At 40.7% G+C, this 12,738-nt stretch overlaps 1 protein-coding gene across 2 annotated transcripts in view; it reads right to left on the bottom strand.

Moving 5' to 3' along the window:
- Positions 1-12,738, bottom strand: part of TBC1D23 (TBC1 domain family member 23) — a 48,633-nt gene extending 35,895 nt beyond the window's left edge. For both annotated transcript variants that reach the window (XM_054044837.1, XM_054044846.1), the window contains exons 1-2: positions 12,643-12,738; positions 234-345 (exon numbers count right to left, since the gene is read on the bottom strand). In XM_054044837.1, coding sequence (XP_053900812.1) covers positions 234-345; positions 12,643-12,677 — 147 coding nt within the window. In that variant the 5' untranslated portion in view covers positions 12,678-12,738. The remainder of the gene's footprint in view (positions 1-233; positions 346-12,642) is intronic.

Here is a 12,738-nt window from a genome sequence, read left to right as displayed (position 1 = left end):
GTACCTCTGCAGAGATCTAGTTACTGCACTCAATGAACTCTACAGATTTAAGCTCAAAGAAGAGTAAACATTTCAAAACTGAATTAACACAAATTTCAGAATTCTGCATGGCACATATGCACACACAAATGGGGGGGGGAATCATTTTATAATTATTCACGATACTGAAGTCATCAGCTTCAAATAAAAATATATCTGCAAGTATTATCCTCTTTATTTAAAATCATAGTTACCTTCCAGACTTTGGCCCTCAAATCAGCAGGCAGTGGTCTCCCTTGAATTATGTTTCTTACTGTTTCAAGGTCACAACCTCCTTCTTCTAGAGCTTCTTCAAGGTCTTTTTCCCTACAGAAATTTTTTTTAATACATTTAAAAGTACTTTAAACTGAAAAATGTTTTGATAATTCAGTATCGTCCTGTATGTATACACATGTGATATCTGCTAAAGATCCCTCCCAAGATGGAGGATGCCATCAACCCAAAAAAAAACACAAATATTTAAAAATAAGTTTCCTGACCTGTTTATTTATAAAAACTTAGATTATTGAAACCAAATACTGTAAAACCTAATTTATTTTTTTACAATGTGTGTGGTCTGCTTGACTTCTAATTCCACTCAGCTTAAATAATGAAAATGAATTATTTCATTTTCTGGTTCTCATGAAGTGGCACATTACTACAACATTGGTCTAACGTTGCAGAAGAATGTTTAAACCTAAGGAGCTGCACTATTTTCATTGATATGTTAGAGAGTCTAAGGAAGCATTTTTTTCACCCACACATTACACATTCAAATGCAAATTTGGGACCTAAATTAGGTGGCAATGTCTCATTAAATAAATCATTAGATGACCTAGATACTAGAAAATATCAGAGGTTTAATCAATAGTTACCACTTAACTCCGTATTTCCTTTTTCAGACGCATTCATGTCATGGGATGTTAGCCAATGCTACTCTGAAACCTTAATTAACCTAGTCTTCAGTTTTATCTGGCATAATTAGTGTGGCTAACGTAAAAGAAAACAAAACAAAAAAAACCCCAACAAATCAATGGATTGAAAAGATATCAAAAAGCTTTTAACACTAATACCACAATCTAACAAGTTAGCATATAACGGAATACTCAAGATGTTCTAGTTGTAAGAATTTTTTTAATGTCTCACCAAAAATGTTTAAATGTAGACAAAACAGGTGATTATTCAGAAAGTGAAAACTCTGCACGTATTTTTAACAGATAAATATCTTCTTGATGGCTGCAGTTGAACATTCCACACACTTGCAGACTGAATGCACCTGCTGAGCTACCTCCTACAATTTCATGTGAAGTTACAGTGATGGCAAAACGGCAGGTGCAATGGGGTAGCAGAAATGACAGTTAAATAGTTTGTCTAGAGAGTAAGTGGAGCATGACACACTTAATATATGTCAAGTACAGAATGATTCTATCCCAAAATACAGAGATGTGTATCTTGTGAATCAATTTATATACTTGCACATCTGGGTACTAAAGGGTTATCAGTTCAAGCTCTCTGTTAGTAACTACTGATGCCACACCACTTTCTACTTAGTGAACTTCACTGTCTTTTAAAAAAGTATGTTTCATAAGGAAGAATTGTGGTACTGGCTGACATTAAATTCAAACATTCTATAGCAGACCCAATAAAATGCCTCACATTTGGGCACTTTTCTTATGGTATGTATCTGCCCATGGTCTTCAGTAACTACAGTTCATATTCCTGTAATGGATATAGCAAGTCAGATGCTGAGTTTAGTATGCTAATTTTAATGTTTAACTACCCACTCCCAATGGAATTCCTTGATCAAGACATATCAACTCTAGTCTCTTAAAAGACACACACAAAAAATCTGATTTTCTAAAGATTAATCTCTATATTTCAAAAAAGGCAAAGACCCAAACCTGTAAACATTTATGCACACGTTTAACTTTAAGCATCCATGTGTCCCATTGAAAACTACACAGGATGTTAGATATTAAAGTTAAGTACCTGCACAATTTTTTGTGTCTTTTTCCAATAGGCTTATAAGCAAATCAGATTTTATATGTAGATTATATTGTGTGAAAGCCAACATATTCACACCCAGTTTGGATGAAAATGTAGTAAGACTTTGTAAGAAGAGGTTTACTTTTCTAGTTTTTTTTTTTTTTTTTTTAAATCTATTATTTGTATAGCAGAAGTGCTTAGAAGCCCCAACCCAGATCAGGACCTCATTGTTCTAGGCACTGTACATGTACAAAGAGTTTACAGTCTAAGGGAAGGGCAGGTATCTTGCCTGACCAAAGCATGTTAGTCTGTAATTAAAAGTTATTAGAGTTTAATAAGCAGCTCCCCAGAACCCTTGAAATAGATTACAGATACATAATCTGTTGGAGAGGAACCCGCCCCACACATACCTTCCCAAAGCTATTATGCATGTTCATGTTAGAGCAGTTGCTGATTTTAGATGAGACAGAGCAAAGTTGTCTTCATAGCTGTGCAATAAATGACCGTCTTAGCAGTACGGTTATGTCAAGAGGGTTATGATTCTAAATTGGGGAGTCTAAAAAACCAGCAGTAGCTGCAAAGCTTAATGTTTTATCTATTGTAGTATAATGCTTCCTACCTATACCCTTAATAAATAGCCCATAACACCATTCATTAGAGCAATTCAGTTATAACTTTTCACTCCCATCTAACAGAGACATGAGGAAAGCCAAGCTGCTCACTTGAATAATCTCCCAAATAGAAGAGATCCTCATTGATGAATACAAACCAAATGAGAAAATAAAACAACCAAAATATTTGCAAACCTGAATTCATTTGAGTGGTGAACAAATCCTTTCTGTGTCTTAAGACTTCAGAAAGCCTGATCCATATAGAACACGAGATAAAATAAAAACACAACAAAAAAATTTAGTGAGGACTGTGTTTTGCGGTTCTCAAGTATTTATAAAATGGTTACAATAGCCCCTTGATTTCTTTTTCATATGCTTCCTCTTGTGCAATCTGTTATTAGCACAATAACGTAACCTGTACCTAGTTGAAATTAATGTTCTGTTCAGAAGTCCAGTTTGACAGGTGGCAACCACAGGGTCAAACTCCATTTGACAAACACCAGACATTGCACACAGCACAGCACTACCCAGTGAATATTATCAGCACAATATGCTCTACGGTTTTAATGCCTGCAATTTAGGCATATAACCCAGCAAGGCAAAATAAATTAGCATTCCTTAACACACAGGACAAACATGGTTGAGTGGTGTCCACATACTGACACACAGTTGGGCAAAAATATGCAACCCTGTTTGTTCAGACACCCGTAAATTGTCTAATTATATTTGTACCAGTGCATTCTGGAAAATGTGGGCAATGAACCCATTCTTCCATAGAAGAAGATAAAGCACCTGGAGGACATACACACAGATCAGAACCAGCAGCATGTGGGCAATGCACTGTGGGATATCCAGGTGCACAGAGGAGTGAGCGGAAGGAGAAGCCACCAATCCTGTTAAGCAGGCACAATTAGGAGGTCCCATGGTATTGTAAAACTCTGAACTCAGTGTGTCAAACCGATTAGAGAGAGAGACAATCAAGTGCCAGATTAGGCCTATAGCATGGGTAAAATATGGTTAGCGGCTACAGTTTACTATCCAAGTATTAACCATGTGTGTGGAAACAAACCATGGTTATCACCAGCGACATAATTAACTGGTTAAAAGTCATAGTGTAGCTAGAGCCTCAGACTGTAATATATAAACCACGTTTCAACATGTTTTGGAGAGAATGTAATTAAAGACCCAACATACCTATGGAATAACTATTCCAGAAATAATTAAGCAGACTAATTACAAACACACCTGGAAGAGAATTTCTAATGGACCCACTAGTTTTAATTCTGCAGCTACCAATAGCTGGTATTTACAGATTAAAGAGCTGTGTATTTGTACTTATATCAAAATTGGCTTTTGCCATAACGTAAATGGAAACAATCACACAGGGGGGAAAATACTCAACCGTATAATACCAGCTTAAAACAGTCAATCATTCCCCAGAAATTCTATCATCAGTACTTTGTGCCCTGTGGAGCAAAAAAGAGGGATGGCACTGGTCTACTGCCTGACCTTGAAGGGTACTGAACGGATAGCATGGTTTGTCACTGCACAGGTGTTATCACCTTACATAGATGGACTGCAACACAGAAGTTTATATTAATCTGCTGTGGCTATGACAATCAGACATTCTTTTCCTCTATCACACCTACAAAGACTGTTCAGAATGGTGGGTGATGTAATCGACTGAGTTTACCATAGTCTCAATTGCTAATGGGAGCTTTCCGTTTTGTTTTGATTTTCCTACAATTAAAAAAAATCAGATTCAGACTGATTTTAATGTTACTTATGAAAGTGATATTACAGCAAGAAACTACAAGAGCAAGCTGCAAATGAGCTGGGCTCCTGTCCTTCATATGACTGGTGAAGGCCTGCACAAAAGTCAGTCCATTACGAACTACATTTATTATACCTCCTTTGGGAAGAATACAGCAGCTCATCTCTCGAATAAGGCAAGCTGCTAAGAGCCCTTAATAGCTTTGGTTTACATTCTGTGCTGGCTTCTCTGCTTTTATCTGGGTACAATTCAAAGTTTTGGTTACAGTCCTGATTAGTGGCTGGACCATTTATCTGACAATCCAATTCTCTTGCAGAAGGCATACCATTGCTGATGCCTGGAATTAGCCTCTTTACAGCTAACAGCAGGTCTCTCTTAATATAGGGCCCTTGCCTCTGAAATACACTCCCACATCAGTCTATTACAGGGGTAGGCAACCTATGGCATGTGTGCCAACGGCGGCAAGCGAGCTTTTTTTCAGTGGCACTCACACTGCCTGGGTCCTGGCCACCAGTCCATGGGGCTCTACGTCTTCATTTAAAATTAAATTAAACTTCTTAAACATTTAAAAAAACCTTATTTACTTTACATGCAATAATAGTTTAGTTATATATTATAGACTTATAGAAAGAGACCTTCTAAAAATGTTAAAATGTATTACTGGCACGTGAAACCTTAAATTAGAGTGAATAAATGAAGACTCGGCACACCACTTCGGAAAGGTTGCTGGCCCCTGGTCTATTAGAACCCAAGTTCAGCAAACTTCAGGATATACAGCAAGACTTGCTTGACCAAGGCTTTTAAAACTTGGGGAGGAGGTTGGGATGAAGAGACGTCGGTCTCCTGTTGGGTCTTTTATGTTTAAAGACCTGTACTTTTTATATAATGTTTATATATGTAAGGCACCAAGGTGCTTGATAATGACCACCAATAAATATTACTAAATGAATAATTACATAAGCAGAATTTTCCTGCTCACCAGTACTACCTTGGATGGATTTGGGAAGCACAATTACAGATGCTGCTTTTCACGAGATACAGTACATAAGTCATTACTTTGCAGTACAGTTTCTTTTCCAGAACTTTTCCAATTAGAATAAACAAATGAAGCTGACGTTTTACCTTTAATCTCTAAAGACCACCAGAAACTAGTCTGAAACTTCCTCAAAATTTCTAGTGCGATTTGAATTCAATGTTCATAAACACTCACTTTTACTAAGGATCTATTTTAGCAATTGCCATGGGTGGCTGATTGGTTACTTAAGGCAGGTTTCACGGTAGTGACATTTCATCACGTCTATGGTTGAAAATTATTTTCTTAGCAAATTAGTTATGCAAATAAATTTTGCATGTGTAAGTTTGTAAATATTATAACAATACATCGAAAGTATCTAGTAATTGTATGGTTTACTGAATTAGTTTGTAATGCTGAATATAAACCACTCAGGAAAGTTTGACCAAACAGCACACTACTTCTGATAAACAAGGTGGTTTTTTTGGTCATCATAAATAAAACTAAACTAAAAGTCTAAACAAAAGGAATCCCCATGCTCCTCGCAATTCAAATTATTTTGTATCTATATCTATATAGAGAGAGAGCGCGCACACTTTTTCTTGGCCTTTTATATAAGATCAAGCATAAAATCAATATGATCTCTAACTGAATGCATCTGGGACTATATCTTACCCTTGTAGTGGGATAAATTCAAGCATCTAGAAGGCATTTTCCATCTCTAACTACAGTACCTCTGATCCCAACTCCTGTTAATCTTTATGGAAGTTCACATAAATTACTGAGTGTGTTGAGTTCCTGGAAAGTTCTTATTAGAAAGACAGTCACCTAATAAGACCACAATTAAAATGTAAAAGCCAAATTAAAATATTTCATTCTTAACCCTTCAATTTCAATGGGGTGCATAGAGTTAAGAGGAGCACTTTCAAATAACGTTGATAGGACCTGCATGATAAAACCAGACCTAATATTTCTGTTAGGTTTGCAGTCAGCTCCTTCCACACCTGTGAAGAAACTCCATAACCTTGGCATACACATGACAAGGCTGCCAAATCAGACCGGAAGCTGTTGTGAGGTAAACAAGCAAGAAAGAGAGACAGCAGAAAAACATTTCTGGAATCAGATCACAGACAGAGGAGAGGCTGAACAGAGAGGCAAAACCACTGGTGAACTATTACTTTCACATATCTGGCAGTCCAGCGACCCTTTATGCAGCTGCACAGCTATCGTAGATCAAAGACCATCACTGGGACGATGCTTTGAAAATGTACCCCTTACATTTTTTGTTCTGAGAAAGACACTTAAGATATCTTGCAATAAGAAATTACAATGTTGCTTTTCTCCCCTATTTAACTTAAATCCATGTGGCATCCACAGGCTAACCCAAAATTAGATTATTTTATCTATTCTTGTTTATAGTCAGTGATACATACCCTTCTGATAAACCATCACACTCATTCATTAGTCTGTACAAACCTTAAAAACAATTATCTCCACCCAGATTGCTACACTGCTTAGCCATATGCTGTTCATAGATCTGTTTGTGCTACTGTACTTGAAAAGATGCTCTCATTACTTGTATCTACCCTCCTTAGACGACAGCCTAGCATCAAAGCCACTCATTATTTGCTTTAATATACTGCCCATCTTCACGGTAGCAAGCGGTACTGTAAGCATGTATTTGTTAGGTATGGATCTACGTACATGCTCCCTGTACTTTCGGGGACAAAAACAAGGTTGCCATCAGTACAGCCTGTCACACTCCCATCCCATTTATGCACACACCTAGCACCCACTGCCTTATTGGTCACTTTTAATTTAACCTTAAAGCAAATAATAATAATAAAAAAAATAAGTTGAGAAATGTAACAAGTCTAAACAGGACCTGAATTTTGTGTCCCTACCAATGTTTCATCTGCTGGCACCATGGCATTGGCTCCTGCCCCTTTAAATGCCTTACATCTTGGGATTATCAGGAACATGGGCAGAAAAAGGAGAAAGCAGGAACATATATGGCATTGCGGTTATCACAGGAGATATGGGGACTGTGTGTGGAGATCCATGCTAGCACAAGCAGGGCTGCGAGCAGAGATCTATTAGGAAAATAGTACTCTCTCACTCAGAACAGAAAACAGATACAGTTCAAATTTACTTTCACCAAAGAAGTTCTTTTGTGGAGTCCTATGAAGACATGTACAGAACCAGATAACCACCTTGTGTGTCTCCGGCTCTTTTATTTCAGTCTCATCACACACTTCAAATTAAGGAGGAAAAGTTAAACCAGCAACGCTGAATTTATGAAATGTTGTAGGTTCATAACCATGTTTGCATCATATCACTATAGTTTTAAATGTAATCCTGATGTAAGGGAAACTAAATAGGATGTATTTTATCTCCTTCTCAACTGATGTTTCAAACTTTTAAATTACACTTAATTTTTCAGTGAGAAAAATGTGTGTATGCGCAAGTAGGGACATAAAAATAGGCTAAAAAAAAGGGACACAAACTATTTGTTTCATTTAAGTGTTTCCACCCATTGTCTATTTCACAATGCATTTAGGGTTAGATGTCGATAACTATTCTAGCCTCAAACAAAAGTAATGATATTGCTGAATTCGCACATCATGTTTACCCAAAAGTGGCAAATTGGCTACAATGACTTATTTTGCGCAACCATGTATTAAATAAATACTTCCTACTAAAAAAAAAGTCAAAACAAATAAAACTACCATGAAGTGGATCATAACAATGTAGCACATTGTTTCAAAGTATATCCCCATATCAAAACAAAAACTTCTGGTTATTATCTGTTGACTATACACTGTAATCATCACCCTAAAATTTACAATTTATTTCTTTTGAAATCAGAAAATAATGTTATCGTTTTCCTCGATTTATGAGCTAAAATAGAGTTCTCTTACCCAACATGCCTCAAATTTTCATAAATCTGTTCTTCAAGAAATAAAGGAAGAACTGTGGATTCCAACAGGTATTTACAATTAACCACTAAAGAGAAAAATAAACTGACTATTACACCACAGAAGACTGTAGGTTTCCTACAGAATTTCTTTAGTAAATAGGTTTAAGGTACTTTTTCTACTCTGTTCTCCTCTGACAAAAGTGTAATTTTCCTTGTACTTGGATCCAAATGACTGTTTCACTAAGTTTCTCTGAATCCGTAGAAATCATGTATTTTGTCCTTAAACTTCTCTGGAACTAGTGAGACAAAATGACAACCTCCTCCCAGCGTCTCTCTCTACAACATGTTGATATTTTTAAAGCATACTATCTGGTGACATGCTTTTCTTTAAATAAAAATGAAGAAAAAATCACCTATCAAGCATTCAATCTGGGATCTTCAGGATCTACAACTTTTTGCTGGCTTTTAACTGATCCAGATCATTTGTCCAAAGGGCCATGCCTCATCATTGACCTATATTCACAAACCTGCACGTTTTGTGAAAGGATTAAGGGTAGTATGTGTCATTCAATGTTTCTAGATCCTAAAATTCAGGATATTATCACAAGCTCTGATCCTGTAATCAGATCTGTATAGGTGAATCCTTGCATCAACAGGGAGCCTCTGACTCCAGTGGAGTTCTACCCATGGGATCTGAATCCAGGACCATGGCCTAGATAATAGTTGGGATGAAGAGGAAAACAAAATGGTGTCTACACCTTGATATGAATGTTTCAATCAGCAATGCCAAATACAGTGTTATGCTCTCAAATCTTACATTAACATGGAATTTAACATCAAAAAATATCCCAAATTTCTTTGCATACTATCCAGAGACAACACTTCATTCACCCCTTAAATTACAACTACTTCTTGAGCAAAGCAGGTACTTAACAGCACATTGAAACATTATATACAAAACACAATAAATTAAATAAAAAAGCAGATGGAATTTAGTGGGGACAGGCAAAAGGGTAATTACATAGATTGAAATTTGGGCCAGACCATTAATTCTCCAAAAGACACACTGTTAGCAACACGGTGACACTTGACATCATAATGTAGTTTTTGATTCTGAAAGAAAAATCTTACCTAGTGCATCATCCCCACAACTCCCTACAATGCCAAAGTTTTCACTGGGAAGCTCTCCCATTCAAATAATACCATCCCTGTTTAGTTTATTCCAATTACACCTCTACCTCGATATAACGCTGTCCTCGGAAGCCAAAAAAATCTTACTGCATTATAGGTGAAACAACGTTATATCGAACTTTCTTTGATCCACCAATGTGCGCAGTCCCCCCCCCCCCCCCCCGAGTGCTGCTTTCCCGCGTTATATCAGAATTTGTGTTATATTGGGGTAGAGGTGTAGATCTGAATGTTACTATTCAGCATGGTATAAATACAGGCCACACATGGTAAAATCTTCATATTTTTGCAGTGAAACTGTATGGAATCAGCATTGCTCATGCAGAACTCACTATTTAGTTTTTTAAAAAGCATTTTAGCAATGTTTTGAGATTCTGAAGGTTCCTTGTACTCTCAGCAATTAATATTGAAACTGGTAGGACTGGAGTATTTTTTCAAAGATTCTTTAACATGATTCAGATTTCATCTCAAGGATTATGCTTCAATGTTCCAAGACTCAAAAGTTTTACAAGTGGGTGCTCTAGTGCAGGGGTTCTCAACCTTTTTCTTTCTGAGCCTCTACCCCCAACATGCTATAAAAACTCCACAGCCCACCTGTGCCACAACAACTGTTTTTCTGTATATAAAAGCCAGGACTGGCATTAGGGGGTAGCAAGCAGGGCAATTGCCCGGGTCCCCACACCACAGGGGGCCCTGCGAAGCTAAGTTGCTAAGGCTTTGGCTTCATAAGAACGGCCATACTGGGTCAGACCAAAGGTCCATCTAGCCCAGTATCCTGTCTTCTGACAGTGGCCAATGCCAGGTGCCCTAGAGGGAATGAACAGAACAGGTAATCACCAAGTGATCCATTCCCTGTCACCCATTCACAGCTTCTGACAAACAGAGGCTAGGGACAGCATCCCCCTCCATCTTGGCTAAAAGCTATTGATGGACCTTCAACTGCAGGTGGCAGGGCTTGGGGCCCCGGGCTTCAGCCCTAAGCTGTGGCGGTTTGGCTTTCTGCCTGGGCCCCAGCAAGTCTAATGTCATCCCTGCTTGGCAGACCCCTGAAACAGTTGAGAACGACTGCTCTAGTGCATAATTATATATCCTTATGAGTAGATCTTTATTTAGAATTGCCAACACTTAGCATTTATACAGAGCTTTACCTGTACAATGTACTTCATAAATCTTAATGAATGAACACTGTACTTTTTTAACTTTTCTGTAACCAGAAGAATGCAGTCAGTTTACAATTGCAAATGAATAAAACTCAGTAGTTAGAGGAATGATTTAACCCCTCCAAAGCCATACATGCAGGACTTGTATGGTCATAGTACAGAGACAGCAATTGGTGTCAGCACATGTCTATACTACAAATGGCACAGCTGCAGTAGCACAGACACTTCCTTCAGCAATGGCAGGGTTTTTTCTGTCAGTGTAGTAAATCCACCCCCATGGGAAGTGGAGCTTCCATTCACTTGAGGTGGGCAGGGGTGGACAAACTACGGCCCACGGGCTGGATCCGGATTGCCACCCCTGTGGTGCCGCAGGGCTAAGGCAGGCTCCCTGCCTGCCCTGGCCCCGTGTTGCTCCCAGAAGTAGCTAGCACCACATCCCTGTGGCCCCGGGGGCAAAGAGGGGAGGTAGAGGGCTCTGCAGCACACTGCCCTCGCCTGTGGGTACCTCCCCTGAAGCTCCCATTGGCTGTGGTTCCCCACTGTGCGCTGCTGACACCCTGGAGCTGCTCAAGGTAAGCGGCACTGGGCTGGAGCCCACACCCCGAACCCCTCCTGAACCCCGCACCCCAACCCCCTGCCCTGAGCCCCCTACTGCACCCCTCCAGCACCCCAACCCCCTGCCCTGAGCCCCCTACTGCACCCCTCCAGCACCTCAACCCCCTGCCCTGAGCCCTCTGCCACACTCCACACCCCTCCCTGTATCCCAACCCCCTGCCCTCTCGTACACCCCACACCCCTCCTGCACCCCAACCCTTTCCCCTGAGTTCCTTCCTGCACCCCGCACCCCCTCACACACTCCCAACACTCCCTCCCGCACCCCAACCCCTCTGTCCCAGCCCTACAATCAAGGCCTTGCATGCAATTTCCCCACCCAGATGTGGCCCTCAAGCCAAAAGTTTGCCCACCCCTGACCTAGCTACATCTACAGTGGGAGTCAGGTTGTTCATGTTTTAGATGTATACCAGGTCTTAGTTACACCAACATTCACATCAAATACAGTTCCTTTACATTAGGACTGGACTGATCAATAGAAAGCATACCTAGTACTGTACTAAATGTAGACTCTACATACACAGACAGTAAGACAAGTGGGCCAAAACAGGTGATTGGGAATTGGAAGATCACAAAGAGTGGGGCAACTGCACAGGTGGCTGCACACAAGGGAATCAAAGGAAGTTTGTAGGTGTGTGTGTGGATGGGGCAAAGAGCAAGGAGGCAGCAGAGAAGAGAGGTCACATACAGGAGAGAGATACAAGGAGAGGAATAAAAAGGAAGGGAAATAGTGCAAGTGTTTAACCTTGGTATTCAAAACCACACGGAGCAAGATTTAGTCTCAAGTGACCATAAGAAGCCAGGTAGGCAGCAAAAATGGCATGTGGACTAGCTAAGGGGCGCACACAGACGAAAATCCTATCACTGAGGCCACTGAAGGAGATTGCCTCTGAAGGCATGGGGGGGGGGGGTTCTCTCTCTCTCTGAGCTTCTCCAGGGGCATGGCACTTTCTAGGGGTAAAGCCCGTTAGATGTGATCTAGCTCAGAGGAGGAAGAAAACGTCTCTGGGAAGAACTCAGTCCAGTTCCCCGCACTAGCCGGGCGCGCAGGAGGAGACTGAACTAAACCAAAGGAAGCGCCGGCGGCTCTGGGCGGGCAAAGCCTTTTCACCGGGCGACACCAGCTCCCGGGAGCCGACCAGACCCGGCGCTGCCGCTGACCCGAGCCGGCCCAGACAAGAGCCCCTCCCGCGGGGCTGCCCCGGGCCGGCTCCCCCCGTCCCTGCCCAGGGAGGCGCAGCCGGGGGGGCTCCACTGTCCGGCCCAGGGGCAAGTCCCCCCGGGCCGGCTGAGAGCGGAGGAGGGGATCGGGCCCCGGGCTCGCTCCCGGGCGCGGGAGGGGGTGACGGGATCTCGCTCACCAGCTGCTCGGCAGCGCCTCTTCCCCTTCCGCCATAGCTGTTGACGTGCCCTCGCTTTGCCGTAAATCGCGGTTTATTTTCGACCGCCGGAGAAAA

This window comes from Malaclemys terrapin, chromosome 1 (assembly GCF_027887155.1).
Source record: "Malaclemys terrapin pileata isolate rMalTer1 chromosome 1, rMalTer1.hap1, whole genome shotgun sequence".
Lineage (NCBI taxonomy): Eukaryota > Metazoa > Chordata > Testudines > Emydidae > Malaclemys > Malaclemys terrapin.
This window is presented reverse-complemented; position numbering and strand designations above follow the sequence as displayed.